The 27491-nt window shown below is 61.3% G+C and overlaps 1 protein-coding gene across 2 annotated transcripts; it reads left to right on the top strand.

Moving 5' to 3' along the window:
* The first annotated feature begins 66 nt into the window (after positions 1-66).
* LASP1 (LIM and SH3 protein 1) lies at positions 67-27466 on the top strand. 2 transcript variants are annotated; one of them, XM_071577541.1, is made up of 7 exons: positions 72-250; positions 6249-6343; positions 18806-18890; positions 21454-21561; positions 24050-24203; positions 24288-24370; positions 25034-27466. In XM_071577541.1, the coding sequence occupies exons 1-7, from the start codon at positions 182-184 to the stop codon at positions 25205-25207; spliced, it is 768 nt and encodes a 255-aa protein (XP_071433642.1). In that variant the 5' UTR covers positions 72-181; the 3' UTR covers positions 25208-27466. The 2 variants fall into 2 exon arrangements, with proteins under 2 accessions (XP_071433641.1, XP_071433642.1); XM_071577540.1 differs by having other exon boundaries at positions 67-250; positions 24050-24370.
* Positions 27467-27491: the final 25 nt, after the last annotated feature.

The following is a 27491-nucleotide window of genomic DNA, read 5'->3' as shown; positions in this document are numbered from 1 at the left end:
TGGTCCGTCCCACTTCCCCTTCTTTTCCCTCCTCCCCCCCTCCCCTTCCCGACTATTTAAAGTCGCGACATCGCGGGCGGCGGCTCAGAAAGGAGAAGAAGAAGAAGAAGAAGGAGCGGTAGAAGGTGGGAGCGGGGCTTTTTTTTTTTTTTTTCCTCCCACTCCACGCGAGTTTGCAGCCATGAATCCCAACTGTGCGCGCTGCGGGAAGATCGTGTATCCCACGGAGAAGGTGAATTGCTTGGATAAGGTGAGTTGTTCCTTGGGGAGGTGGGGAATGGATTTGGGAAGGTGGGGGAGGATGGATTTGGGAGGGTTTCCTCTGGACTTGCCGCTGCGTGGGATGTTTTTTTCCCCCCCACACGCCCCATCCCATTCCCGGCGGTGTTTCCATAGGGTCGCATCCCGGTGGGATCGCCTTGTGCCATCCCCTTGTCCTGGTGGTCCCCACGCTCCTTGCAGCCCTTGGGGGGTGTTTTGGGGGTGGCAGCTCCTTGTGCTGCTCCAGGGAATGTGGTTCTCCGCCCACCCCCCCCCATTCCCGGGGTTATTCCCACGCTGCCCCCTCGGGACCCCCTTTTCCAGGGATATTCCCACGCTGGTCCTGGGGGTCACATCGCTGAGGTCCCCCATTGTCCCGGGGGTCCCCCTTTGTCCTGGGGGTCCCCCACGCTCCCTCCAGCCCAGGGGGGCACCAGGGAATGTGGTTTCTCCCTCTCCCGTCCTTTTCCCAGTGATATTCCCACGGGACTCCCATTCCTGGGGATATTTCCACGCTGCCCACCCGAGTCCTGGGGGGGTCACATCGCTGTGGGTGCCCCCACTGCTCCCAGCCCTGAGGGGGCACTCCCTGGCACACGGATGGAGCCCTTGGCACACGGATGGAGCCCCTTTTCCCAGGGTTCTCCAGCAGCATCCATGACTTTTCCTTATCTATAAATTCGAGGTATTTCTTTTAATATCTCTAATTAAAAGGCAGCCCATCCGTGTGGCTGTGGAGGCCCAAGGAAGGCAACAGTTAATGCTTCCCTGGAGCTGGGAACCTCATCTGGTTTCCATTATCCAGCTTTTTCCCCTTTTTTGTTTCAAATCTTCCATCCCAGTTGATACTTCCCTGTTCCAAAATCCCATCCCTGCACTCTGAGCTGCCTCTTTCCCAGGGAATATCCCTTTTTTTTAGTGTTTTCCCCTGAAAAGCCAAGCTCTGGTGCTGGAGGTGAGGAAGGTGGTGCTGGGTCTCCATTCCCTGTGCTGTTCCCATGGGATTTACTTCCCAACTAACTCATCCTGGAGAGCTGAGCTGTTCTCCTCCCCCTCCTCTCCCAGCCTTCTGGGACGACCAGTTTAGGACTAAAAAAAGTAACTGGAAGAATGCTGAGCTCTCCAGTGGCATTCCTGAGCCCCGGCAGCCCCTGCTGCTCACATTTTTAAGGGATGATGTTTCTTCCTGAGGCTGGGAATGGCTCAGGGCTGAACTGTCACCCCTCTGACCTGGGGTTTGGGAGCAGAGAGAGGCTTTGGGCTTGTGGAGCCTGTGCTGGCCCCCAGAGCTGCAGAATGTTGGGATGGGGGACAACTGGGAGGGAAGGGGAGTGTTGGGATGGGGATATTTGGAAGGGGAGGGGAGTGTTGGGATGGGGATATTTGAGAGGGAAGGGGAGTGTTGGGATGGGGGACAACTGGGAGGGAAGGGGAGTGTTGGGATGGGGGACAACTGGGAGGGAAGGGGAGTGTTGGGATGGGGGACAACTGGGAGGGAAGGGGAGTGTTGGGATGGGGGACAACTGGGAGGGAAGGGGAGTGTTGGGATGGGGATATTTGGGAGGGGAGGGGAGTGTTGGGATGGGGATATTTGGGAGGGGAGTGTTGGGATGGGGATATTTGGAAGGGAAGGGCAGTGTTGGGATGGGGATATTTGGGAGGGAAGGGCAGTGTTGGGATGGGGATATTTGGGAGGGAAGGGCAGTGTTGGGATGGGGATATGTGGAAGGGAAGGGCAGTGTTGGGATGGGGATATGTGGAAGGGGGTTGGGTTTCAGGATTGGGGCTATTTGGAAGGCAGGAGGGGCTGCCCCGCCACTCCCTCCTGCTCAGCCCCTGTCTGGGGGCCGTGCTGTGTCTGGGCTGGTGCCTGTGTGTCCATGAGCACCGGGAATGGTGGATCCAGCTGCTGGGAGCAGGCAGGAACCTGCAGGCACCATCTTGTGCTTCTCAGGCTCTTGCTCTGCTTCCTCTTCCTAAAACTCGCGGCACGGTTGGCCCCGAGGTCCAGCCCAGCCCCCAGAGCGCTGCCCTGCCAGCCCCAAAGGGCTCCCTGTCCCTGGGGCCTCTGCCTGGCAGAGCTGCCCCGGTGCCAAGAGCCCAGGGGGGTGGAGTGGCTGCCCCCAGGTTTCCCTTGGCACCTGGAGCCCAGTCCAAAGGGCGCCCGGGCCGTGTTTGCACAAGTTGTGCTGCAGGAGACACCGAGGGGGTGCCAGGGGGGGAAACAGCTGCCTGTGCCCTCCCAGTGCCTGGGATGTGCCTGGCATGTGCCAGGGGGGAAACGGCTGCCTGTGCCCTCCCAGTGCCTGGGATGTGCCTGGCATGTGCCAGGGGGGAAACGGCTGCCTGTGCCCTCCCAGTGCCTGGGATGAGCCTGGCATGTGCCAGGGGGGAAACGGCTGCCTGTGCCCTCCCAGTGCTTGGGATGAGCCTGGCATGTGCCGGGGGGAAACAGCTGCCTGTGCCCTCCCAGTGCTTGGGATGAGCCTGGGATGTGCCAGGGGAAGAAAGAGCTGCCTGTGCCCTCCCACTACCTGGGATGAGCCTGGCATGTGCCAGGGGGGAAACAGCTGCCTGTGCCCTCCCAGTGCCTGGGATGAGCCTGGGATGTGCCAGGGGAAGAAAGAGCTGCCTGTGCCCTCCCAGTGCCTGGGATGTGCCTGGCATGTGCCAGGGGGGAAACAGCTGCCTGTGCCCTCCCAGTGCCTGGGATGAGCCTGGCATGTGCCAGGGGGAGAAACAGCTGCCTGTGCCCTCCCAGTGCCTGGCCTGGGATGTGCCTGGGATGTGCCAGGCGGGGAAACAGCTGCCTGTGCCCTCCCACTACCTGGGATGAGCTTGGCATGTGCCTGGGGGGGAAACGGCTGCCTGTGCCCTCCCAGTGCCTGGGATGTGTCAGGGGGGAAACAGCTGCCTGTGCCCTCCCAGTGCCTGGGATGAGCCTGGCATGTGCCTGGGGGGGAAACAGCTGCCTGTGCCCTCCCAGTGCCTGGGATGTGCCTGGGATGTGTCAGGGGGGAAACAGCTGCCTGTGCCCTCCCAGTGCCTGGGATGAGCCTGGCATGTGCCTGGGCTCTGGAATCAGGAAAGGCCATTTCCCCCCTGGGATTTACGGGGAACTCGCTGCTTTTTGGGGGGCTCCCAGTCAGGGGGCAGCAGCTGGGGCAGCACAGCCACCTGCCCACAGCCCCAGGCAGCCCCCTGGGCCTCCAGCCCGTCCCCCAGACACCCTGGGTGGGTCTGGGGCCAGCCTGGTGGCCCTTCCCTCCCGGGGAGGTGCTGGGTGCTGGCTCTGGGTGCTGTTTCTGCTTCCGCAGGGGAAGTGACACCCCGAGCCACGTCCTGGGGCTCGGCAGCTGCTCAGCCCAATCCTTGAACCTCCCCAGGCTTTGTCTGCAGCCCAGGGAGCCTCTCCTGGTGTTCCCCTCAAGCCCTGGGGGCCCTGGGGGTGCTTGTTGAGGGTGTGGAGCGTTGGCTTTGCTTGGTGTGACCCAGGGAAGCTGTGGCTGCCCCAACCCTGGAGGTGCCCAAGGCCATGTTTGCCAGGGCGTGGAGCAACCTGGGACAGTGGAAGGTGTCCCTGGGGGTGGAACTGGATGAACTTTAAGGTCCCTTCCCACCCAAACCATTCCCTGATTCTATAAATAGATCCCCACGCTCTGGGCTGTGCCCCAGACCTGCCCTGCTGGGGGTGGGGAAGGTGCCCCAAGGGCTCCCTCTGTCCCACCCAGCCCTCCAGGGTGGCCACGGGGTGATCCCACCCAGCCCTCCAGGGTGGCCACGGGGTGATCCCACCCAGCCCTCCAGGGTGGCCACGGGGTGACCCCACCCAGCCCTCCAGGGTGGCCACGGGGTGATCCCACCCAGTCCAGCCTGCTGGGATGGGGCTGGACCCGGGACCACCCCCAGGGGTGTACCTGGAGTTGCCTCCACACCTCTGGAGTGCCTCCCACTCTGAACTGCAAAGCACAGCCGTGAATGCTCCTCTAAAACCCCATTTGGAGCTTGTCCTCCTTCTCTCAGCTGTGCTGGAGCCTTCCTGGAAATAACTCCTGCTCCCCTGTGGCCAGGACTGTTCCAGCCCTCCTTTAGTGCTGCCTCGGCTTTGTGGGTCTGGCATCAATGCCACCAGTGCAGGGCAGAGTTTGAGGGCAGGGAGGTTTGAGGAGGGGGCAGAGGGGCAGCCAGAGCTTGGGAAGAGCCCCAGGGCAGGAACACCTTGCTGAGCAATTCCTGATGGGAACTGAGGCAGGAATAGCCTGGAATTGCCTGGCTGGGGGCAGACCCTGCTTGAGAGCATCATTCTGGGGTGGGCAGGGGCAGGTGGGTGTGCCAGGTCCTTCCTGGATTGTGGGAACTGGGAGATTCCTCATGGAAAAGGCTCTGGAATCCTGTCAGCTCATCCCTATGGATTGCCAGTGCCAGGGCTGGTGTTTGTGCACAGCAATTGCTGGGAAGGGTTAAACACCCCCAGCAGAAAGGCTGAGACCTCCAGCAACCCCAAAGAACTTGGGATTTAGTGCCCAGGCTGGGTGGGCAGGGGGTGGGAGCAAAGCCCCTCTGGGTGGGCAGGGGGTGGGAGCAAAGCAAAGCCCCTCTGGGTGGGCAGGGGGTAGCACCAAAGCCCCTCTGGGTGGGCAGGGGGTAGCACCAAAGCCCCTCTGGGTGGGCAGGGGGTGGGAGCAAAGCCCCTCTGGCTGCACTGCCAGGGCTGCAGGAACTCTGTAACCAGAGGGAAGGAACAAACGTGTTGCTCAGAGCAACTGAAAGGAGGAAAATTGTCCTCCTGGGCTGAGTCACGTCCCCAGAGCCTGCAGTGTTTGTGCTGGGGTGTGGTGACACCAGGGCTTGGCTCCCTGCAGGAACAGCACTTGGAGGGAGTGGGGAAATGACTCTTTAAACCTTGGAGGGTGGAAATCCCAGCGAGAACCCCCAGCTGGGTGCCCTGGGCTGCTCCCTGAGCACTCAGTGTGTGTCTGGCTCCCAGGTCCCCCTGGCATCTGACTGCTGTTTGGAGACCCTAATTTGGGGTTTTTTGCTGATTTTTCCCTGATTTTTCAAGGTGGTTTGGGTGCTGAAGGGGAGGGTGACCTGAGGAGGAGGGAGGACAGCTCCAGGGCAGGGCTGGTTTCCCTCCAGTGACAGAAGTTGGTGCTTTGGTTTGTGCTTTCCCTGCCTGGGCAGGAGCTTCCCTTGCTGGGCTGGGCCCTGGGCATTGGCACCAAACCATCAAATCCTGATGGAAACACCAAGTCTGGGCACTGGGTGACTGGCAGGACACTGCCCTTGGCAAATCTGCCAGACCAGAAGCATTTGGTTTGGAAAGACCTGTAAGGTCATCCAGTCCAACCTTTAATTCCTTGGGAGCAGCTCTGAGCTGTTCTCCTGAGGCTCCTTCAGCCTGGAAACCTTCTGGGGCCACCCCAGTGCCAAGGGGAACTCACTGATTCATGAGGAGCCCTAAAAAGCCTCTTCAGACACTCCTGTGGGGTTTGTTGGGGGGCACAGCCCCCGGTGTTGGATCCCAGTGAATCCTGGGGCTGTGTCCTCAGCCCTGGATCTGGGAGTTCCCTGCTCCTGTTCCCTGCTCCTGCTCCCATGGGAGGGTTTTCCTCACTGCCTGTGCCCCCTTGGCTGGTTCAGCCTCCCCTGAGCTGCCCTTCTGCTGCCCCTGGCACAGCTCAGCCCCTTGGGAGCCTCGAGCAGGGCTGTGGCCTCTGTGCCAGCCTGGCATGGAGCAGCTTCCTCCAGGAATTCCTGGATTGGGCTCCAGGAATTCCTGGAGCTGTGGGAGCTCAGACAGGATGCACTGGGGGGGGGTCAGGAAGATTCATTTTCCCCAAAGTTACTCAGGATCTTGCCAGCCCTGTGGGTTTTCCAGGGGTGGCACCCCGGGAGCTGCTGAGTGGGAATGGTGCAATTCCAGAGGGATCTGGGGGCTGCCTGGGGGGTCCCTGGTGCTGATGGTTCTCCTGGTGTGTCCCCAGTTCTGGCACAAAGCCTGTTTCCACTGCGAGACCTGCAAGATGACCCTCAACATGAAGAACTACAAGGGCTACGAGAAGAAGCCGTATTGCAACGCGTGAGTCCTGGGGGGCTTTGCTGGGGGCTTTGCTGGGGGTCTGGGGATTTGCTGGGGGGCTTTGGGACCCTCCTCCCTCCTAAACATCAGCCCTCCCCCTGCCATGGGGTGTGTGGGGCACCCCGACCTCTCCAGGAACTCTTTGCCTCCTGCCCTGTGGTGTTTGCTGGGAATGCAGTGCCTGAAGGGGCCACACACTCACTAAGACTGGGTTTAGGTCAGAAGTCACACCAGTTAATACTGGTATTAAATCAGGGGTCACACCAGTTAATTCTGGCACTAACCCAGGGTTTTCCAGACCTTTCCAGGCCCTCATTTGGTCCTTTCCAGACCCTTTTTAGACCTTTCCAGACCCTTTTTTTTAGACCTTTCCAGACCCTCTTTATTTGGACCTTTCCAGACCCTCTTTTGGACCTTTCCATACCCTCCCTTAGACCTTTCCAGGCCCTCCTTTGGTTCTTTCCAGGCCCTCCTTTGGACCTTTCCAGACCCTTCTTTGGACCTTGCCAGACCCTTTTTATTTGGACCTTTCCAGACCCTTTTTATTTGGACCTTGCCAGACCCTCTTTTGGTTCTTTCCAGGCCCTCTTTTGGTTCTTTCCAGGCCCTCCTTTGGACCTTTCCAGACCCTTTTTATTTGGACCTTTCCAGACCCTCTTTTGGACCTTTCCAGACCCTCTTTTGGACCTTTCCTTCTTGGTCTGAGCAGGGAGTGTCCAGAGCTCCCCAATTTTGGTTCCTCATCAAGCAGGACCCTTAATTGCCCCCCCCTGCTGGGCTGGTCCCTGCTCAGCCCTGAGCTCTGATGTGTTTCTGTAAAGCACCTTTGAAATGTGATTATTTTGTAGCTGCTTCTCACACCTTGACAGTTCTTAGAAAGCCAATGAGGTGCTGTAATGCTGGTAATTAACCCTGGTCTGTTAAAAATACCAGTCCTGAACATCATCCCCGTGGGATGGGGGTTGGAGTCATGGAATTCCAGGCTGGTCTGGGTTGGAAGGGACCTTAAAGTCCATCCAGTTCCACCCCCAGGGTCACCTTCCCCCAGCCCAGGCTGGACACTCCCAGGGCTGGGGTATCCATGGAATAACCTGTGCCAGGGCCTCAGCACCCCCCAGGGAAGGATTTATCCCAAATTCTCCAACCTAAACTGCCTCTCCCTGTCCGTGGGTTGTGGAGAAGGCAGAGCTGGGAGCCCAGAGGGTGCCCTGGCCAAGCCCTCCCCCCTGTGCAGCTCCACAGGAGGCTCTTCCTGGTCCTGGGGATGGTCCTGTGGCTTGTCCAAAGTCCGCAGTTCCTGTGGGCCCAGAGGGCACTGGCAGCATTCCAGCATTCCAGTTTGGGCTGGGAATGGCACTTTCCTGGCACCTCACCTGGATCACGGGGTGGGCACTGCGTGGGAAAACAGCAAATGACTCTTCATTGGTTGGTTATGGGGAACTTCTGGAGTGTCCTGAGGGTGAGCTGTGGGTTGGGGGTGCTGGTTTGGGGCTGGGCAGGGACCCCTGCCCACCCTGGGGATGGGTCCAGCCCGGACTGGCACTGGGCAGGGGTCTCTGCCCCCCCCCCGGGGTGGGTCCAGCCCAGACTGGCACTGGGCAGGGGTCTCTGCCCCCCCCCGGGGTGGGTCCAGCCCAGACTGGCACTGGGCAGGGGTCCCTGCCCCACCCCGGGGTGGGTCCAGCCCAGGCTGGCACTGGGCAGGGGTCCTGCCCGGGGGTCCAGCCCAGGCTGGCACTGGGCAGGGGTCTCTGCCCCCCCCGGGGTGGGTCCAGCCTGGGCTGGCACTGGACAGGGGTCTCTGCCCCACCCCGGGGTGGGTCCAGCCTGGGCTGGCACTGGGCAGGGGTCTCTGTCCCCCCCGGGGGTGGGTCCAGCCCAGACTGGCACTGGGCAGGGGTCTCTGCCTCCCCCTCCCCGCCCCGGGGTGGGTCCAGCCCAGACTGGCACTGGGCAGGGGTCTCTGCCCCCCCCCGGGGTGGGTCCAGCCTGGGCTGGCACTGGGCAGGGGTCTCTGTCCCCCCCGGGGGTGGGTCCAGCCCAGACTGGCACTGGGCAGGGGTCACTGCCCCACCCCGGGGTGGGTCCAGCCCAGGCTGGCACTGGGCAGGGGTCTCTGCCCCCCCCCGGGGGTGGGTCCAGCCTGGGCTGGCACTGGGCAGGGGTCTCTGCCCCCCCCCGGGGTGGATCCAGCCCGGGCTGGCACTGGAGCCTGGCAGGGCTGAGACCCCCAAGCTCTCCGCGGTGTCCCCACCCAACCCCCCCTTCCCCGCCCCGTGGGCACCCCGTGCCACCTCCCAGCCCCCAGGACATGCCACCCCTGGGCCTGGGGTCTGTGCCTGTGCCCTCCCTCCGGGCTGCTGGAAGGGAAGTGGGATAATAATGGGAAATTCCTGACATTCCAAGGAGGCTTCGCCGCCTCCCCCAGCTCCGTTCTCAGCCCCCCTCCCGGGGCTCCCTTTGATGCTGCTGCTGCTTTAACCCCTTCCCAGCCCTGCCCGTCCTGCCCCTGCCCCGGGCAGAGCCGGAGCTCTGGAATTGTGCACAGGAGCTGAGGGAAAGCCTTTGTTCCTCCCACCCTGCCTGTCTGGAAAGAAGGGAAGGGAGAGCAGCTGGAAACTGCTGCTGTGCCAGCCCGGCCGGGGGTGAAGGGCTGGATTTGGGGCTGGATTTGGGGCTCCTTCCCTCGGGAGTGTCCTGGGGAGTGAGAAACTGCAGGCAAGGGGTGGTGTGTGTGGCAGGGCCAGCCCAGGAGAGCCCAACCCTTCCCAAATGGCTTTTGCTGCTGGTGGAGTGGAGGGACAAACTCTTCTGTCCCCGGAGAAGGGGGTGGAAAAGCAACGTTTATCCTGGCAGGGAAGAGGCTGCTCTTCTGAACATGCCTCAGCACAGGGTCTCCTCTGTTTGAGCCGTGGCCTCCTGCCAAATTCCTGAGTTTCTTTCTTCAAGAGAGCAGGAGGAAGAGGGCTGGGCTTCCTCCAGCTCTGCCACTGCCCCGGCAATAAATCTGGGAGAAGCCTTTGGGGCCAGTGGCTGATTCCCTGGGCCAGGGTGTGGGAATTGCCTGGTGGCAGCTGGGACGGTCTCCACCCTCCTCCCTGTTCCTCCAGCTGGGGACTGGGATGACTGGGAGAGGCAGCCAGGGCTGGGCTGGACTCTGAGCACTTGGAACAGAAACAGAAGTGGGAGAAGGGAAAATCCAGCTGAAGTCTGAGGCTGCTGCAAATGGAGGGTGTGGGGAGAACCTGCAGACAAGGGACAGGCCAGACTCGTGTTCAAGGGACCAGCTGCTCCCAAATATAGATTATATTTAGGTTTTAATGTTTAGCTTGCTGTGCTGGAGGGATGACAGAGCTGAGCTGGGCTCAGGGGTCAGGGGGGTCCTCGGGGTGGTTCCTGTGGCTCAGCACAGACCCTGCCTGGAAAATCCTGTCTGAGAGGTCAAAGCTGAATATTCAGTCTGGGGAGTCTTCAGAGACATCCCAGGGGGCTGATGCAGCTTGGAATGCTGAGAGGAGCCATGTTGGGCTGGGGGAAGGAGCAGAATCCTGGGCAGGAGGATCCTGCTCAGCCCTCCTGGCTCAGGGATCGTCTGCTCCTCTCCCTCGGAGCCCGCAGGGCACGAGCCAAGGCCAGGTTTTATCTCGGTGGGTTTGCCCCAGTTCCTGCTGCTGAACAGGCAGTTCCCAGCTGGGTGCAGCCCTGGCCACAGCCCCGAGGGAGGGGGACTGGGGGCTCTGCTGCTGCAGGAGCTGCAGGAAGGTCAGCCCTGACTCGCAGCGTTCCCTCCTCCTGCTCCCAGCAGGGACAGCCTGGCCTGGCACATCCTCCTTGGCTGGGGTGGTGCTGCCCACCCCGAGCCCCAGGAGGGGCTGGTGCTGCTCCATCCCCACATCCCCCTCCCCAAATTGCCTTTTTTCCCCTCCCAAAGGGGCTGGAGGCTCCGGGAGGCTGCCAGGAACATCCCCCGGGGGTGGGTGGGCAGGTCCTTCTCCATCTGCCGGGACTTTGGTGGTTCCTCGGGGAGCTGCTCTGGGAAATCCACCCCCAGCACGGCCCCGAATGTCCCAGGGGGTCAGGATTTGGGGCTGCCATTCCTCCTCTGAGAGGCAGGGAGAGCAGCTCTGCCCAGCTCACCTGGGAGCAGTAAAGCCTTGGAATGCTGGGGATGACCCAGCCATCCTCCCTGGAGGATCCCTCCCTGGGAAAATGTGCCTTTCCATGCAGAGAAGGGATCCAACCCCTCCAGGCCAACTCCTTGCTTGGAAAAAGTTAGTGAGCAGCTCTCCCAGCAGGCAGTGACCCTCTCCTGGCATCCCTCCTGCTCCATCTGGGAGCAGCTTTCCATGTTAATCCAGTGATCTTCCCAACTGGGGGGGCAGGAAGGGAGAGAGGAACAACTGTGGGCTGGGCTGGAGTCCAGGTGTTTCTCCCAGGCTTTGTTTGTGCCCAGTTCCTGCAGGGGAGGAGCTGCCTCTGTGCTGGGCACGCTTTGTGTGCCAGGGGGCTCTGAGGTGCCTGCAGCTCCAGGGGGGGAAAAACCCCCAGCAGTCCTGGATTTTGGGATATGGGCTCAGTGTGGAGGAGAGAGGATGTGGGGTGTGGGAAAACTCCTGAGGAATGCTGGGATTTGGTGGCTGAAGGCTGGGAATGTTGGTGAATCCTCCCTGGGGTGGAGCAGCTGGTTCTGGAGGGCTTGGGAAGGGCTCACTCTGGGCACTGTCTGTGCCACCCACCTCTCCCAGTTCCCCCTGGAATGCCAATCCTTCCCCAGGGCCCTGCTGCCCATCCATAGCTGGCACCCCCCAGGACTGGCTGCCCCTGCACAGACTGGGGTGGGATTCCAGCAGTGATGCCCAGTGGGCACAGCCCAAAGTGTTTGTGGATGGAGCCCCTGGTGAGGTGGGAGAGGGGAAATCCAGCCGTGATTCCTGCAGGGAACAGCTCTGATGTTCCTTCCCAACAGCCCCAGGTGTTCTCCACACACCTGGGAGAACTTTCCCAGCTGTGTCTGGGCTGAGAAGAGGAGAATCTGTGCAAAGCTGAGGTGCTTTTCCCTCTCCCCTGCCCCGGGAGCTCCCGGGGCTCTGACCTTGCTTCCAGAGGGATGTTGACTTTCCTAAATTACTTATCCCTGCCTGGGGCCAAAAATCTTTGTGGAAAATCCCAGCTCTGCTGCTCTGCCTGGGCTGTTCCCAGTGATGGGGGGGCTGGACAGGCACTGCCCGTTTGGGGGCTCAGGGGTGGGAGGGGGAACAGCCGTTTCCAGACACCAGTGCTGGATTCCCACCCTGGCAGCTCCTTTCTTGCATTCCCTTGAATCATTTCCAGCAGGGATTGAAGCAGGATTGAGGAAATAGGCTGGTGTTCACTTGGGCAGGTGCTGGCAGAGCCTTGGGAGACTGGGATGGGATTGGGATGGGAGGGGGAGGAGATGGGATGGGAAGGGGGTGGGAATGGGCATGGGAATGGGGATGGGATGGGGTGAGATGGGATTGGGATGGGATGGGATGGGATGGGATGGGATGGGATGGGATGGGATGGGATAGGATAGGATGGGGTGAGATGGGATGGGATGGGGATGGGATGGGATGGGATATGATGGGGTGAGATGGGATGGGATGGGATGGGATGGGATATGATGGGGTGAGATGGGATGGGATGGGGATGGGATGGGATATGATGGGGTGAGATGGGATGGGATGGGATGGAATGGGATGGGATATGATGGGGTGAGATGGGATGGGATGGGGATGGGATGGGATGGGATATGATGGGGTGAGATGGGATGGGATGGGATGGGGTGAGATGGGATGGGAAGGGGGTGGGATGGGATGGGATGGGATGGGATGGGATGGGATCTTGCTGCACCCACAGAGAGCTAAACCCTGTTCCCACTCCATCCTGTGCCAAAACAGCCACGTGGGAGCCTGTGGTGGTGGGATTGGCTTCTCCTGCCTCCTCCAGCCCTGGCACTGGGCACTAGGTGGGCAGCAGGAAGGTCTGGGAGACATTCTATCCCACCAAGTTGTGAGTCAGGTCATTCTGAGCCAGCTTTGAGGCAGGCTGGGAGCAGATGCTGGGAACAGGCAGCAGCTGCACACGTGGAGGGCTGGCCCAGCCATTCTGGCAGCTTTTCCCCTGCAAATGCTGTGAGGAACTGGAGCCCTTCCCTGCAGCCTGTTCTCTGTGCTGGGCTGTCTGGGAGCTGCTGCCACTGCTGACAAAAGAACAGTTTATTTTCTAAGCTTGTCCCCCAGAATCAGCAACTCTTTGAAAGGCAGGATGTGACCTGGGAGCCTCCTGGCAGAGCACACACCAATTGCTTCCTTTGTTTGGCTCTTCTTTCCCCAGTCCCCCTCCAGCTGCAGGGGGGGGACACTCACCCTTTGGAGCCCCCAGGGCTGGGGGAGGGATGGAGAGTTTGCAGCCAGGGCTGAGGGACAGACCTGCTCCATGTAAGCAACACTCGGGGCTTGAGAGGCTCTTCCAAACAGTCTGTGGTGTGAAGTGGCCTTGCTGGAGGCTCAGACAGGGCTTTGAGTGGTGCTGGAGGGGCAGAGGGTGGGTCCAGAGCCATCAGCTCTCTGTGCAGAGCAGCTGGACAGTGCCAGGCTGCACTTAAAGGAGATTTTACCAGCCTTGCAGGAGAATTTAACCCCATTCCCAGCCTGGGAGGAGCTCCAAAGGCAGAGTTCAAGCACCACCACTTGGCTTTTGGGGCTGGGAGTTCTTGGGGGGAAATGCTGCTGATGGGATGGGATGGGATGGGATGGGACGGGATGGGATGGGATGGGACGGGATGGGATGGGATGGGACGGGATGGGATGCCAGAGCTTGGAGATTCCCAGTGATCTGGAGGTGGAATTCCTGGCAAACCCTTCCAGGGTGGAAATCCTGCTTATGGATCCCATGGACTCTGCCAGGGTGATCTGTGGGGCTGTTTGGGGTCAGTTCATGGGGAGCAGGGGCTGTGTTTGCTTCCAGGTGTCCCTGTGGGAGAGTTCCCTGCCTGCCCCCCTCCTGTGGGGTGCAGGACTGGCTTGGGGGTCCCGAGAGAGGCTCTGTGGGGAGGGCAGAGCTCGGGAACAGCCTCTCCCCTCTCCCAGGGAGATGCTCTGAGCTCCCAGGAGCTGCTTTGGGAAGGACAGAGCTCGGGAATAGCCTCTCCCCTCTCCCAGGAGGATCTCTGTGCTCCCAGGAGCTGCTGTGGGGAGGGCAGAGCTCGGGAATAGCCTCTCCCCTCTCCCAGGAGGATCTCTGTGCTCCCAGGAGCTGCTTTGGGAAGGGCAGAGCTCGGGAACAGCCTCTCCCCTCTCCCAGGGAGATGCTCTGAGCTCCCAGGAGCTGCTTTGGGAAGGACAGAGCTCGGGAATAGCCTCTCCCTTCTCCCAGGAGGATCTCTGTGCTTCCAGGAGCTGCTTTGGGAAGGGCAGAGCTCGGGAACAGCCTCTCCCCTCTCCCCGTGCCGATGCCAGCCGGCTCACCTTTGCCGTGCCCGGAATTGGCGTGCTCAGAGCGCCCTAATGCGGGGGCCAGACGGGCTGTGTGGCCGGAGGAGGCTGCGCTGACCTCATTTCGTGCCGCACGAAGCGCTCCTGCCCTCGGGGCACTCGGCGCCTCTCCGGGGGCAGGGACGGAGCGGCTTTTCCCGAGCTTTGGGGGTGGGAAGTGGCACCTGCCAGGCTGGAGGGGCTGTTGGGGTGCGGGGAGTGGAGGGGGCTGGGCTGGGGGTGTTTGGGGGGGTCCCTCCTGTCCTTCACTGGCTGTTCTGTGGGAATTCACATCATGGAATATCCTGAGTGGGAAGGGACACCCAGGGATCGCCCTGCCCAGGATACCCCAAACTCTCACCCTGTCCCTCAACCTCAGGGCTGTGCCCACTGCCCTGGGCACCCTCTGGGGGAAGAACCTTTCCCTGAGACCCACCCCAACCTCCCTGACACAGCTCCAGCCATTCCCTGGGGCCAGGGGTTTTTCCCCTGAATCCCATTTATTCCTGGAAGTTCCCTGGGTTTGCCTGAGGGGCTCTTTCCTCGCAGATTTTACACAAATGTCACCTCCCAGCGTGTGTGGGACTGATTATTTCCTTGCAGTTTGGCAGGGGTGGGTGGCTTGAAGCAGCTTCCTCCTCGTTTTCCCTCTCAGGCAGCTCCTGCCTGGAGCCTGTGGAGTTTTCCCAAGGCCCTTTGGGGCTCCTCAAGGTGCCTTTTGTTCCCTGCAGCTTCCCCACCTGTTGCAATAAATTAGGAAATGGGTATTTCTGCAGGAAAGGGGGTGAAGGGCCCCGGGGCAGGGCTGGTTTGGGGGGTGCACACTGGAAAGCCTCTTTCTCGCTGGGAGACACCTGAATTCCTGCTGGTCCCAGGCTGGGGAGCCTCTGGCTCTGCCCTGGCTGGAGGGGATGCTGTGCCAGGTTTAGGGGGCAGTTGGTGGGTGTTGCTTGTGCTGCTTTGGGGTGGTTGAGCAATAACCACCCTCCCCCTTCTGCCTCTGCTGCCCTGACCTGTGTGTGGGGCTGTTGGGGGGCTCTGGGGACCCCCACTCTGCTCCTGCCTCCGTTTGGGTTGTGAGGAGGGGGAGAGCAGGGTCTGCTCCCCCATGAGACCCCCCAGCAGCCCCATTCCCACCCCAGGGCAATCCCCCCCTGCCTCCTCTGAGGGTTTCATTTATTGCTGACTGTGGCTCGATCTCATGCCCAGGAGATGGTTTTCCTCTCCCTGGCAGGATTGGGGTGTCCGTGTTGGCACTGGCTGGGCAGGGGGAGCAGAGGGAACCCCCTCCCCTGGCCTTACATTCCCTCAGGACTTGGATGCCTTTTCCTTCAGGAGCAGCTCGTGGGAACTGGGGAGGAAAGGGATGGCTGAGCCTGGGGAAGACCCTTCCTTTGTGCATGTCCTTGTGCCTGACACCCCCGGGGGGCTCGGGGCTCACCCAAAGCTGCCTCCAATCCTCGGGAGATTTCCTCAGAATCCCCCAGGAGCCTAATTCCAGCTCCAGCCGTGCTGTCTGTGCCCTCCCTCTCGGGGCTGGGCTGCAGCAGGGCACGCTCAGCGCTGTCAGCCTGAATCAGGCCCTTCTTCTCCACCAGGTTATTTTTATTTCCCCTCCTCCCGTGGCTTTGCAGCTTCCCTGAGCTCCGGGGGCAGCACTGCTGTGCCCCCCACCCCAGCCTGGCACGGACTGGGGGTTCCCTCCTCCCCCAGCCAGGGCTGGCTGCTGGCACAGCTCCTCCCCGGCGTTGTTGGCATGCCCGGGGCACGGGATGCGGTTGCCATGGCAATGGGGGGATTTGTGCTGGCAGCATCACTGATGGCACGGGAGCTCCAGGCTGGCACCGAGCTCTGGCTGTGCCCAACCACCTTCAGTGCTGCCTTTGCCCTTCACAGGGTTTGTGTCTCGCTCCCAGGCTTTCCTGGGGGCTGTTCCTATTGGGAATAGCTGTAGATATCCTGAGCAGCAGGAAAAATCCTCCGGGTTTGTAAGGACCCCAGAGAGGAGGGGGGGTCTCCCAAAGGGAGAGGTGATGGGTCTGCTCACACCACTGGGCAGAGCTGGGCATGGGCTGGGCATCCTGGGCCTGCCCAGCCTGCTCTGCACGTGGAGAATTGGGGCTATGGGAGGGGGTTTGGTGTCTCAGAGAGCTCCAGGATGGTCTGGGTTGGAAGGGACCTCCAAGGGACCCAGTTCCACCCCTGCCATGGTCCAGGGACACCTTCCATGGCCCAGGGACACCTTCCATTGCCCGGGAACACCTTCCATGGCCCAGGGACACTTTCCATGGCCCAGGGACACCTTCCATTGCCCAGGGACACCTTCCATGGTCCAGGGACACCTTCCATGGTCCAGGGTGCTCAGAGATTGAGCTCCCTGTGCTCAGAAGGTGCCTTTGTTTCCCCTGCCCTCGGGCTGAGTCAGGCTGTGAGTTCCCAGACCCTCAGGGCAGGGCTGCAGGGTGGGAGCAGTGGCTGGGCCAGCAGGTGAGCTCAGCGGGTCCCCCTGTGCCCCCTGAGCTGGGGGGCTGCTCTTAGTGGATTAGTGCTGCTGTTAATTAAGCCCTGGCTCTGCCAGCAGCTCCCTCAGGGCACCAGGCTGGGCACAGAGTCCTGGGGCTCTGCCCAGCAGGTCCCAGCATCCCATGGCCTGATCCCATGGAATCATTAAGGCTGGAAAAGCCCTCCAAGATCCTGGAGTCCAACCTTCAACCAGCACTGCTGTGTCACCACTAAACCCTGTCCCCAAGTGCCACATTTTTGAGCACCTCCAGGGCTGGTGACTCCACCACTTCCCTCTTCCAATCCCTCACCACCCTTCCCATGAAGAAATTTTCCACCCTAAACCTCCATTGGTGCAACTTGGGGCTGTTTCTTCTTGTCCCCTGCCCTGTGGTGTCCTCCTGTTGCTCCTGGTGAGCTCAGGACCCTCCTGGGAAACCAGATGTTTCCATTCTTGGAGTTCCAATGCAGGAATTTCTGTGCAGCAGCCACAGGAGGGGCTGAGGGCAGTGCCTGCCTTGATCCTGGATCCCGGTGGGAATCCTGGACACACCAGGGCCAGAGGGACTGGGGAGCAGCCTGAGCACAGTATTGTATCCCCTGTAATCAGATTAATCTAAACAGAGATTAAGCTGAGTCCTTCAAGCAGTTGGTGATCTGTTGTTTGGGTAAAACTGATTCTTGTCCTTTCCAATCTTGCTGCTGCTTCTTTGGGGGTGGGGAGAGTGAATTTGGGGTTGTTTGGTGTGGCTTTGGTGCATCCTGTGTGTCCCCTGAGCTGGGGACAGGGGGCTGGGGGCTCCTGGCCAAGGGCCAGCAGCAGAACATCTCCCATCCCTCTGGAACCCTGGTGTGGGATCCCAGTCCCCAGGGCTGGGGTGGGACAGTGGGAGAGGGGTGGGACAGTGGGATAGTGGGAGTGGGACAGTGGGACAGTGGGACATGGGGTGGGGCAGTGGGACATAGGGGTGGGGACAGTGGGATGTGAGGTAGGACAGTGGGACATGGGATGGGACAGTGGGACATGGGATGGTGACAGTGGGACATGGGGTGGGGACATGGGATGGGACAGTGGGACATGGGATGGGACATGGGGTGGGGACAGTGGGACATGGGGTGGGACATGGGGTGGGGACAGTGGGACATGGGATGGGACAGTGGGACATGGGATGGTGACAGTGGGACATGGGATGGGACAGTGGGACATGGAATGGGACAGTGGGACATGGGGTGGTGACAGTGGGACATGTAATGGGACAGTGGGACATGGGGTGGGGACAGTGGGGACAGGGGGGGGCCAGCAGTACCAGGTGTGGAGTGGGGAGGTGGGGGTTGGTTTGGAGTTCCCTGCAGGACCTGCTGAGAGCTGAGCTGCCTTTTCCCCTCTGTACAACCCACATCTGCCCTGGCTGTTTCTGGGGGTGAGGTGGCTCCTCCCTGTGTCTCTGCTGAGGCTGAGGCAGCTATTTTTAATCTCGAGTTTCCTGCTCTGGGGTTGTGCTGCTCTGGCAGGGCTGAGCTGGGGACCTGCTGCTGTGCTGCCCCAGCAGAGCTGCCCCAGCTCCCCCTGCCCAGAGCAGAGCCCTGGGGTGGTTCTGCAGGCAGGGAATTGCCCCAGCAGAGCTGCCCCAGCTCCCCCTGCCCTGGTCAGAGCCCTGGGCTGGTTCTGCAGGCAGGGAATGGCTCTGCCAGAGCTGCCCCAGCTCCCCCTGCCCAGAGCAGAGCCCTGGGGTGGTTCTGCAGGCAGGGAATGGCTCTGCCAGAGCACACAATTCCCACAGCACAGCCCAGGGACTTCCAACCCCCACCAAGGCCCATCTCATGTGGCTGGGAAGGGCTGGGAGCTGCAGGTGGCCCAGGGGTGGCTGCAGAGCCCTCAGGGGACAGCCTGGTTTGGCCACCACTGGGACTGCTGGGCAAGGACAAGGAGAAAGGGCTGTGAACAGCCAGAGGGGATACTGGGAAGGAATTCTGCCCTGTGAGGGTGGGGAGGGGCTGGAATGGAATTCCCAGAGAAACTGGGGCTGCCCCAGCCCTGGAAGTGTCCAAGGCCAGGTTGGAGCACCCTGGGCTGGTGGGAGGTGTCCCTGCCCATGGCAGGGGGTTGGAACCTTCCTGATCTTTAAGGTCCCTTCCAACACAAACCATCCTGGGATTCCATGATGGAGATGTGGGAGCTGCAAAGTTGGAGTTCCAGCCCTGGAACAGAGTGGGATCAAAGCACTGGGAGTGCTCAAAACACTTGGATGTGTCTCTGGGGGACGTGGGTCAGTGGGGACAGGCAGTGCTGGTCCAAGGTTGGACCTGATGATCCTGGAGGGCTTTTCCAACCTTAGTGATTCCATAATTCCATGGAGGGACTTTGGGCCGGGTCAGAGCACCCAAGATGAGGGGGGGGGTGGTGCTGGGGTGGGAGGGGAGGGCAGGGAGCAGGGGCAGGGCATTAACACTCTCCTTCCCTCCCCAGACACTACCCGAAGCAATCCTTCACCATGGTGGCAGACACGCCCGAGAACCTGCGCCTAAAGCAGCAGAGTGAGCTCCAGAGCCAGGTGAGACCCCAGCCAGGTGAGCCCCAGAGCCAGGTGAGACCCCAGCCAGGTGAGCCCCTCAGCCAGGTGAGCTCCAGAGCCAGGTGAGACCCCAGCCAGGTGAGACCCCAGCCAGGTGAGACCCCAGCCAGGTGAGCCCCAGAGCCAGGTGAGACCCCAGCCAGGTGAGCCCCTCAGCCAGGTGAGCTCCAGAGCCAGGTGAGACCCCAGCCAGGTGAGCCCCAGAGCCGGGTGAGCCCCCCAGCCAGGTGAGCCCCTCAGCCAGGTGAGCTCCAGAGCCAGGTGAGACCCCAGCCAGGTGAGCTCCAGGGACAGGTGAGCCCCAGAGTCAGGTGAGCTCCAGGGACAGGTGAGCCCCCCAGAGCCAGGTGAGCCCCCCAGAGCCAGGTGAGCCCCTCAGCCAGGTGAGCTCCAGAGCCAGATGAGACCCCAGCCAGGTGAGCTCCAGGGACAGGTGAGCCCAGAGCCAGGTGAGCTCCAGAGCCAGGTGAGCCCCCCAGCCAGGTGAGCCCCCCAGAGCCAGGTGAGCTCCAGAGCCAGGTGAGCCCCCCAGCCAGGTGAGCCCTGAGGCCTCCCAGAGCTGGCAATGCCCCTCTCCCAGTCCTGCCTGGCACCAGTTTGCCTTTCCCAGTTGCCATCCAGCCACACAGGCAGGGGGGTGGCACCTTCTCCACCTGGGCAGGCCTTGGCCCTCCAGGGGGTATTTCAGGTGAACCCAAATCTGACAGGGCTGGAAAGCTCTGGCAGGCAGGAACAAACAGATGGAGGATCAGGACTGGCACAGATAAGGAGCTCTCTCTGTAGTGGGCACAGCAGGACCTGCTGCACAGGGTGTTGTCCTGTTTGATGCCCTGGGGTATCCCTGGATCAGCAAAATCCCCAGCCCAGGGCAGGGTGTGGGCTGGGAACTCCCAGGGAGTGGTGGGGACTGTCCCTGGGTGGGCTCAGGGTGATCCCGAGTTTGTCCCACAATGCTGAGACAAGACTGTGGGTGTTGGTTTGGCAGGAGAGCTGCAGGGCCAGGGCTGGAATGGGGTTTGGGGGGTGACCCTGCCTGGTGGTCAGGGCAGCAGGAGGGGCTGAGGGAGCTGGGGGGGCTCAGCCTGGGGAAAAGGAGGCTCAGGGGGGACCTTCTCCCTCTCTGCACCCCCCTGATGGATCCAGATGAGGTTTGGGCTCTGCTCCGGGGAACAGGGACAGGAGGAGAGGGAACAGCCTCAGGCTGGGCCAGGGGAGGAGCAGGTGGGATATGGGGAGGAATTCCTTCACTAAAAGGGTGGTCAAGCACTGGAAGAGGCTGCTCAGGGCAGTGGGGGAATCACAGTCCCTGGAAGTGTCCAAAAATCCCGTGGATGTGGCTCTCAGTGAGGACACAGCAGCCCTGGGTTAATGTTCCCTCTCCGTGCTGGGAGGGGAGTGACACCCTGAGCATCCATCCCTGTGTGATCCAAAGGGAGCTGCAGAACAACCTTCACACATCACAGCTCTCAGCTCAGGCACATCCAGCCCTCCCTGTGCCACACTGAGGTGCCAGGGGAGCTGCCAGGGGTGCTGGCACAGGAGGAACAGAATCCAGGCACTGCTTCCCACCCCGGGCCCCTCCACCCTGGGGCAGGAAGGGCTGTGCCCAAACCCACCCACGGAGAGGCTGGGAAAAGCAGCCCCAGGATGGGAACCTGCAATTTCCCTGCCACACGTGGGCTGTGGGGGCAGCCTGTGGGCACCAGAGCTGGCACTTTGGGCACACATTTATCCACACAGGACAAATCATCCAACAGCTTCCAGTGACCGGAACAGGAGACGCCTCCTCATGGGACACAAATAGCGGAGAGAGGTGGAACCGCTGCGGGTTGGCACGGACTGCCCCTGGCACCTGGCCTGGGGGTGCCAACACCCAGCCCTGCCACCAGGGCTGTGATGTGTGAAGGTTGTTCTGCAGCTCCCTTTGGATCACACAGGGATGGATGCTCAGGGTGTCACTCCCCTCCCAGCACGGAGAGGGAACGGCTCCTCTGGGAACATTAATTATGGATCCCATCTTATTATTACATTATTGTCACCGTGGGATGCAGCCAGACATCCCCTCCAGGAGCTTTTCAGGGCTGGACTCCTGGATCCTGAAAACACAGGGGGAGAAACCCAAGGAAGGTGGAGGGAGGTGGGATTTGGGAAGGTGGAAATACAGAGCTGGCCAGAGGAATTGCTTGGCTGAAAGAGCAACAAGATCTGCAGCTCGTGGGAAGTTGTTTGTGTGTCCCAGCTCTTGGCAACCTCCAGTTTGCCATTCCTGGGACCTCTGGGGGTCTCCTGAGGGAGGCAAAGTCCCTGCTGGAAGCTGCTGCTTCCTGTGCAATCCATGGATCCAGTGCTGGATCCAGCTCTGCCTCCACCTTTCCCCTGGGTCTGACCCTGTGCAATCCATGGATCCAGTGCTGGATCCAGCTCTGCCTCCACATTTCCCCTGGGTCTGACCCTGTGCAATCCATGGAAATCCATGGAAATCCAGCTCTGCCTCCACCTTTCCCCTGGGTCTGACCCTGATTTCCCCCCCATTTGTCCCCAGATTCGCTACAAGGAGGAGTTTGAGAAGAACAAGGGGAAAGGCTTCAGTGTGGTGGCTGACACTCCAGAGCTGCAGAGAATCAAGAAGACTCAGGATCAGATCAGCAACGTGAGTGGCTTCTGATCCCTGCTGGGACTTCGTTGTGACCCTCCCAGCCCGGGGGGCTCTGCTGGGCAGCCAGGAGGGCACCACACTCCTGGCAGCCCCCATTCTCCAGCCTGTTTTCCTGGGCATCCTGTGGCCCTCCTGCACCATTCCCAGCTCCTCAGAGCTGCTGGATCCTGCAGCTGGATCCAGAGGGGGTATCCAAGATCCTCAAGCATTTGGTGGGTCGAATGTGAACCAGGGGCAGTTCCCTCCAGCCCTGGTTGTCACCAACACCCCCAGCGTGGGCAGCACTTGGGATCATGGAATAGCCTGAGCTGGAAGGGACCCCCAGGGACCATCATTGCAGGTCCTGGCCCTGCACAGAACCTTTGCTGGGGCTGCCTGGGGGCTGGCTGGCCCCTCTCCTGCTCCCTCTGGCTCCTCTGTGTGTGTGTGTGTGAGGATGGCTCGTGGATGCCGGAGCGTTGCCATGGTGATGGGGAGGATGCACAGGGAGGATGCACAGGGGGATGGATGGACAGGGGGATGGATGCACAGGGGGATGGATGCACAGGGGGATGGATGCACAGGGGGATGGATGCACAGGGGGATGGATGGACAGGGGCATGGATGGACAGGGGGATGGATGGATGGACAGGGGGATGGACGGACAGGGGGATGGATGGACAGGGGGATGGATGGACAGGGGCATGGATGCACAGGGCGATGGATGGACAGGGGCATGGATGGACGGACAGGGGGATGGATGGACGGACAGGGGGATGGATGGACGGACAGGGGGATGGATGGATGGATGGATGGATGGATGGACAGGGGGATGGATGGATGGATGGATGCACAGGGGGATGGATGCACAGGGGGATGGATGGATGGACAGGGGGATGGATGGACAGGGGGATGGATGGATGGATGGATGGACAGGGGGATGGATGGACAGGGGGATGGATGGATGGATGGATGGACAGGGGGATGGATGGATGGATGGATGGACAGGGGGATGGATGGACAGGGGGATGGATGGATGGACAGGGGGATGGATGCACAGGGGGATGGATGGATGCACAGGGGGATGGATGCACAGGGGGATGGATGGATGCACAGGGGGATGGATGGATGCACAGGGGGATGCACATGTGGCTGCAGCACTGGAGTGTGGGCTGTGGGCTGTGGGGTGTGGCTGTCCCTGCCCCAAATCCCCCTTCTCCCTCTGCTCTCCCCCCAGCACAACACAGGGAGTTCATTGACCTTTGGCTGCGGGTGAAAGTCATGTGTGTTCCTTATCAAAGCTGTTGGGAAACCCTGGGAAGGGAAAGGGTTGGATTCTTCCCCCCAGTCAACCCTTTCCATGAGAAACTCCTTGGGGGTCCATGAGCTGGTGGTGTCTGTGAGCTCCTCTCCTGCCCCTGGCTCTGCACCCTGAGCTGCTCCTGCTTTTCCATCCATGGCAATCCCTGCCCTGGGGACAAAATCTTTCTGTGGGAGCTCCTGGGGTGTCCAGGGAAGGGCTCTGGGCTTGCTGGAATGCCAGAGAGGGAGGGCAGTCCCACAGTGGGAGCTCAGACACAAACCCAGGAAGGCCCAGCAGGGCAGGAGGGAGGGGGATGTTCATTCCCTCTTCTCCTGCTCCCATTTCCCAGTTCTCTGGCAGACACTGGTGTCTCCTTGGGGAATTATGGGTTGTTATTGTCCCACCAAGGCTGGGGAAGGCTCAGCAAAGGGCCCTGGCTGGCAGATTTTCCCTGGGGCAGCTCCTCTGTGAGCTCTGAGCTGGCAGGAGCTTCCCTGCCCTGGGGATGTGTTTGGGACAATCTGTGGAGATTTGGGGGCATTCAATAACCCTGAATAAATAATACTATAATAAATAACTAACCCAGCAGAGAGCTGGGCCAGCCCTGGCCCCCCTGCTCAGCCCCTCACCCCTCCCAGCCACGGGCACAGTTTCCAGCAGCTTCCCTGGCATCACTGCCAGCCCAGCATGGCTGTGACCCACTTAATGAAGACACAGAGACAACCCCCTCCCTGCACAGAGCCTGTCTCAGCCACAGCATGGCACTGCCAGGGGGCAGCTGGGCAGCAAAGGGGGTCCCAGCACAGCCATGCCCCAAACTGCCCTCAGTGGCCTGGGGAGACCCTCCTGAGCAGAGCCTGAGGCTGCCCCTGCTCCTGAGGGGCTCCTGAGGGTTCCCAGGGCTGTGCCAACCTCCTCGGGGTGCCCACAGCAGGCAGGGCACGGGGGGCTGCCCCCAGGAGGGTGGCTCTGCCCCAGGCTCTGCCCGTGCCCACAGGAAATCACAGTTTAACCAGCAGGTTAACCGGCTCCAGGTGCTTCCCGCTGGGAATGCATCCAATAACTCCAGAGGGGGGGCCATCCATTTTCACTGGGTTAACCCTTCCCCCTGCCCGCTCTGGGCGAGCTCTGACCTTTTTCTCTCTCCTTCTCCCTCCTTCCCCTCTGTTCCCTGCTCTCCTTCCCCTCCCATCCCCACAGATCAAATACCACGAGGAGTTCGAGCGGAGCCGGATGGGGCCGAGCCCGGCCGAGGTTTCGGAGCCGGAGCGCCGCAATTCCCCGGAGAGCTCCGGGTACCGGCGGGCGGAGCAGCCGCAGCAGCCGCAGCACGTCCAGCCCAGCAGCTCCCCAGGTGAGCCCGGGGTGCAGCGGAGGCTGCGGGGCGGCCTTGCTGTGCCCCCCGCGTGCCCCTGCACGGTGCCCCTTCCCCCCGCAGGGTACCAGCAGCCGGCCCAGTCCTACGGGTACAAGGAGCCAGCGGTGCCGGTGACACAGCGCAACGCCCCGGCTGGAGGGGGGGTGAGGACCGTCCCCCGTGGCATACCCTGCTGCCCACCCCGGGGGGTTTGCTGTGCCCACCCCGGGGGGGGGGTCTGCTCTGCCCACTGCCCACCCCGGGGGGTTTGCTGTGCCCACTGCCCACCCCTGGGGGTTTGCTGTGCCCACTGCCCAGCCCTGAGGGGTCTGCTGTGCCCACTGCCCACCCTGGGGGGGTTGCTCTGCCCACTGCCCAGCCCGGGGGGTTTGCTGTGCCCATCCCGGGGGGTCTGCCCACCCCTGGGGGGTCTGCTCTGCCCACCCCTGGGGGGATTTGCTCTGCCCACTGCCCACCCCAGGGGGTTTGCTCTGCCCATTGCCCACCCCTGGGGGAGTTTGCTCTGCTCATTGCCCATCCCGGGGGGGTTTGCTCTGCCCGGTGCCCACCCCTGAGGGGTTTGCTCTGCCCAGTGCCCACCCCGGGGGGTTTGCTCTGCTCCTTGCCCACCCCGGGGGGTTTGCTCTGCCCTGTGCCCACCCCTGCCCGGGGCAGGAGCAGTCTGTGCCAGGCTGAGCGCTTGGTTTTGGCCCCGGCATTCCTGGGGAGCCCCTCCCGGCTCCATCACCTGCTCCTCACCACGGGATGCCCGCAGGGCCGGGGCAGGGCGTGGGGAGGCTCTGGCACTGCCCCCTCTGTGCCCACAGAAGCGTTTCCGAGCCGTGTACGACTACAACGCGGCGGATGAGGACGAGGTTTCCTTCCAGGACGGCGACACCATCATCAACGTGCAGCAGATCGACGACGGCTGGATGTACGGCACGGTGGAGCGCACGGGCGACACGGGCATGCTCCCTGCCAACTACGTGGAGGCCATCTGAGCCCGCGGGGCACCGGGGGGGCAGCCACGACCCCGGCCCGGGGCTGTCCCCCTCGGGGGGTGTCCCTCCGCCCCTGCTCCGTGTGCTCCGCTGCCTCCGGGTGTCCCTCCGGGTGTCCCGGTCCCCTCCTGTGTCCGCAGCCGCCTCCGGGGGCTCTCCCAGCTCCGCTCCCGGGGGGCTCCAGGGGGCTCAGGGGTGTCTGCAGGGGAGGGAGGGCTCGGGGGGACAAACTGCCACAGCCTCCCTGCTTCCTGGGCTCCCTCCTCCCCGGTGCTCTCCTGGAATTACCAGGATCCCAGAAAAGAGAGGGGAAGAGCATGTGAGGACCAAACTGCCCCCAGGCTGGCAGGGCTGGGCAGTGGACTCTGGTTGGGCCAAGGGAGGGATGCTCGTGCCAAGGGTGCCCCCTGGGCTGCAGGGAGGGGCTGGGAGCTCTGCCTGCCCCGCTCTGCTCCAGCTCCAGCTCATCCTGGTGCTCCTCCACCTCCTCTGCACAGTTCCCGGTCAGGCTGTGCTCCCTTCAGGCCTCCAAACAGGAAAACATTCCCAGCTGAAATCTCCAACCAAACCTTTCTCCTCAGCATTCCAAGCAGCTGCTCTGGGCAGCCCTGGCAGTGGCTCTGTCTGCCCCACTGCCCTTCCCCGTCCTTGCAGGCTGAGCTGGGCACAGCAGCAGCTCTGGGGTTGCTTTGCTGGAAGCTGGAGCTGTGCTGACCCCCCTGCAGCTCCAGCCCCCCCTGACCAGGGTCTGGGGGTCTCCTGGAAGCCTCTTCCCCTCAGCACCGGCCACTCCCTGAGTTCACTGAGACTCTTCCTGCTTCTCTCTTGCTGCTGATGGGTTTTTGGGACCTCCTGAGCCTTCCCCTGCTGGGAGGATGGTGTGGGGAGCCAGCAGGATCAGCCCCCATCCCTGTGCCTCCTCTGAGCTGGGTGGGAAGGATCCTCCCCCCCTGGCACTGCCCTGGGTGACCTGGGTGAGTGTCCCCCTCCAGCCCCTTGCTCTGGAGAGACTCAGCACCCTGAGCCACCCTGCACATCCCTCCCAGGGATGGTGGCAGCTTTTGGGACCACCACTCACTTGGAATCATGTCATGGACCAAATCTCAAAGCACATCCCTGTCCCCTTCTCCTCTGGGCTCCAAAGGTCCTGGAGCTGGTCGGGGTCGGTGTAACTGGAAGCCTCTGTGGGGTGGGAGGAGGGGGATGCTCCTCCCCTGGGGCACAGGAGCAGGACATGGGGACACTGCTGATGTCCCCTCTCTGGGAAGTGCCACCTTTGCTATTCCCAAAGGACAAGAGGGAATAGTGGGACCAAAGCCGAGACATTCCTTGGTTCAGTCTGGGGACACAGCCCTGGGGACACGGCCCTGCCTCGGGCTGGCAGTTCCCTCCCCAAGGGGCTGCAGGGCTGGCTCGTGGCTGGTGCTGGGATTGGGATCAAGGGCTGCTGAAGCTGGGAGGGGTCCCTGGCAGGGCAGGGACCCCCAGGGAAAGGAGGGCAGCATTTTGTCCTGGCTGCAGGGGGGTGGGGGAGAGTGCCAGGGGTTTGGGTGCCACGTGGCCCCAGAGCAGCCAGGATGGGCTGGGAATCCCAGTTGGTGCTAAAACCAGTGAGCACAAGAGCAGGGAGGGAGGCTGGGCAGGGGCACCCACAGCTCCTCTAATCCTCTTCTTAGTCAACATCCTTGTCTGGGAATGGGGGAGCATCAATGTGAATAAACCGTTTTTTAATGGACCAAATAACACAGGCAGTTCCGTTTTGGGATACAGACCTTTTTTTAATGCTACCTTGAGACCATTGTCCCTCATCCTGCCCCTCCCATCCCTGCCCCTTCTCCCCTGCCATGGGAAACAAACCTCTTACTGCTTCATTTCTGCCTTTTCTCTCAACTTATGCACTTTTTTGCCTTTTTTTCATAGCCGAAAAGCACCTAAACCTGTATTTAAAATAAATAAATAAATAAAATGGGAAAAAAAAGAAAAGAAAGGAAAATGAAAAGCTGAATTGCTTCTCATCACGTGTAAAATAGCCCTTGTCCATCCCAGCTTCCCTGGTGGTGTCTCAGTGCTGAGCTTAGAACGTGTTTTCTTCGGGATCCGTCGCTTGGTTGGGGTCTGTCCGTGTCCTCCTTCCCGTGGGGCTGAGCCCCCCCCCAACAAAACCTGGGTTTGGCCTTTTTATCCCAAACCATCGAGTGCAACAATCCAACTGGTTCTCTGCCCAGTTTCCTCGGATGAAAAATAAAAGTCTAATTTTTACCTGCTGATTGTGCTGCCTTTGATT

Source organism: Pithys albifrons, chromosome 25 (genome assembly GCF_047495875.1).
Source record: "Pithys albifrons albifrons isolate INPA30051 chromosome 25, PitAlb_v1, whole genome shotgun sequence".
NCBI lineage: Eukaryota > Metazoa > Chordata > Aves > Passeriformes > Thamnophilidae > Pithys > Pithys albifrons.
This window is presented reverse-complemented; position numbering and strand designations above follow the sequence as displayed.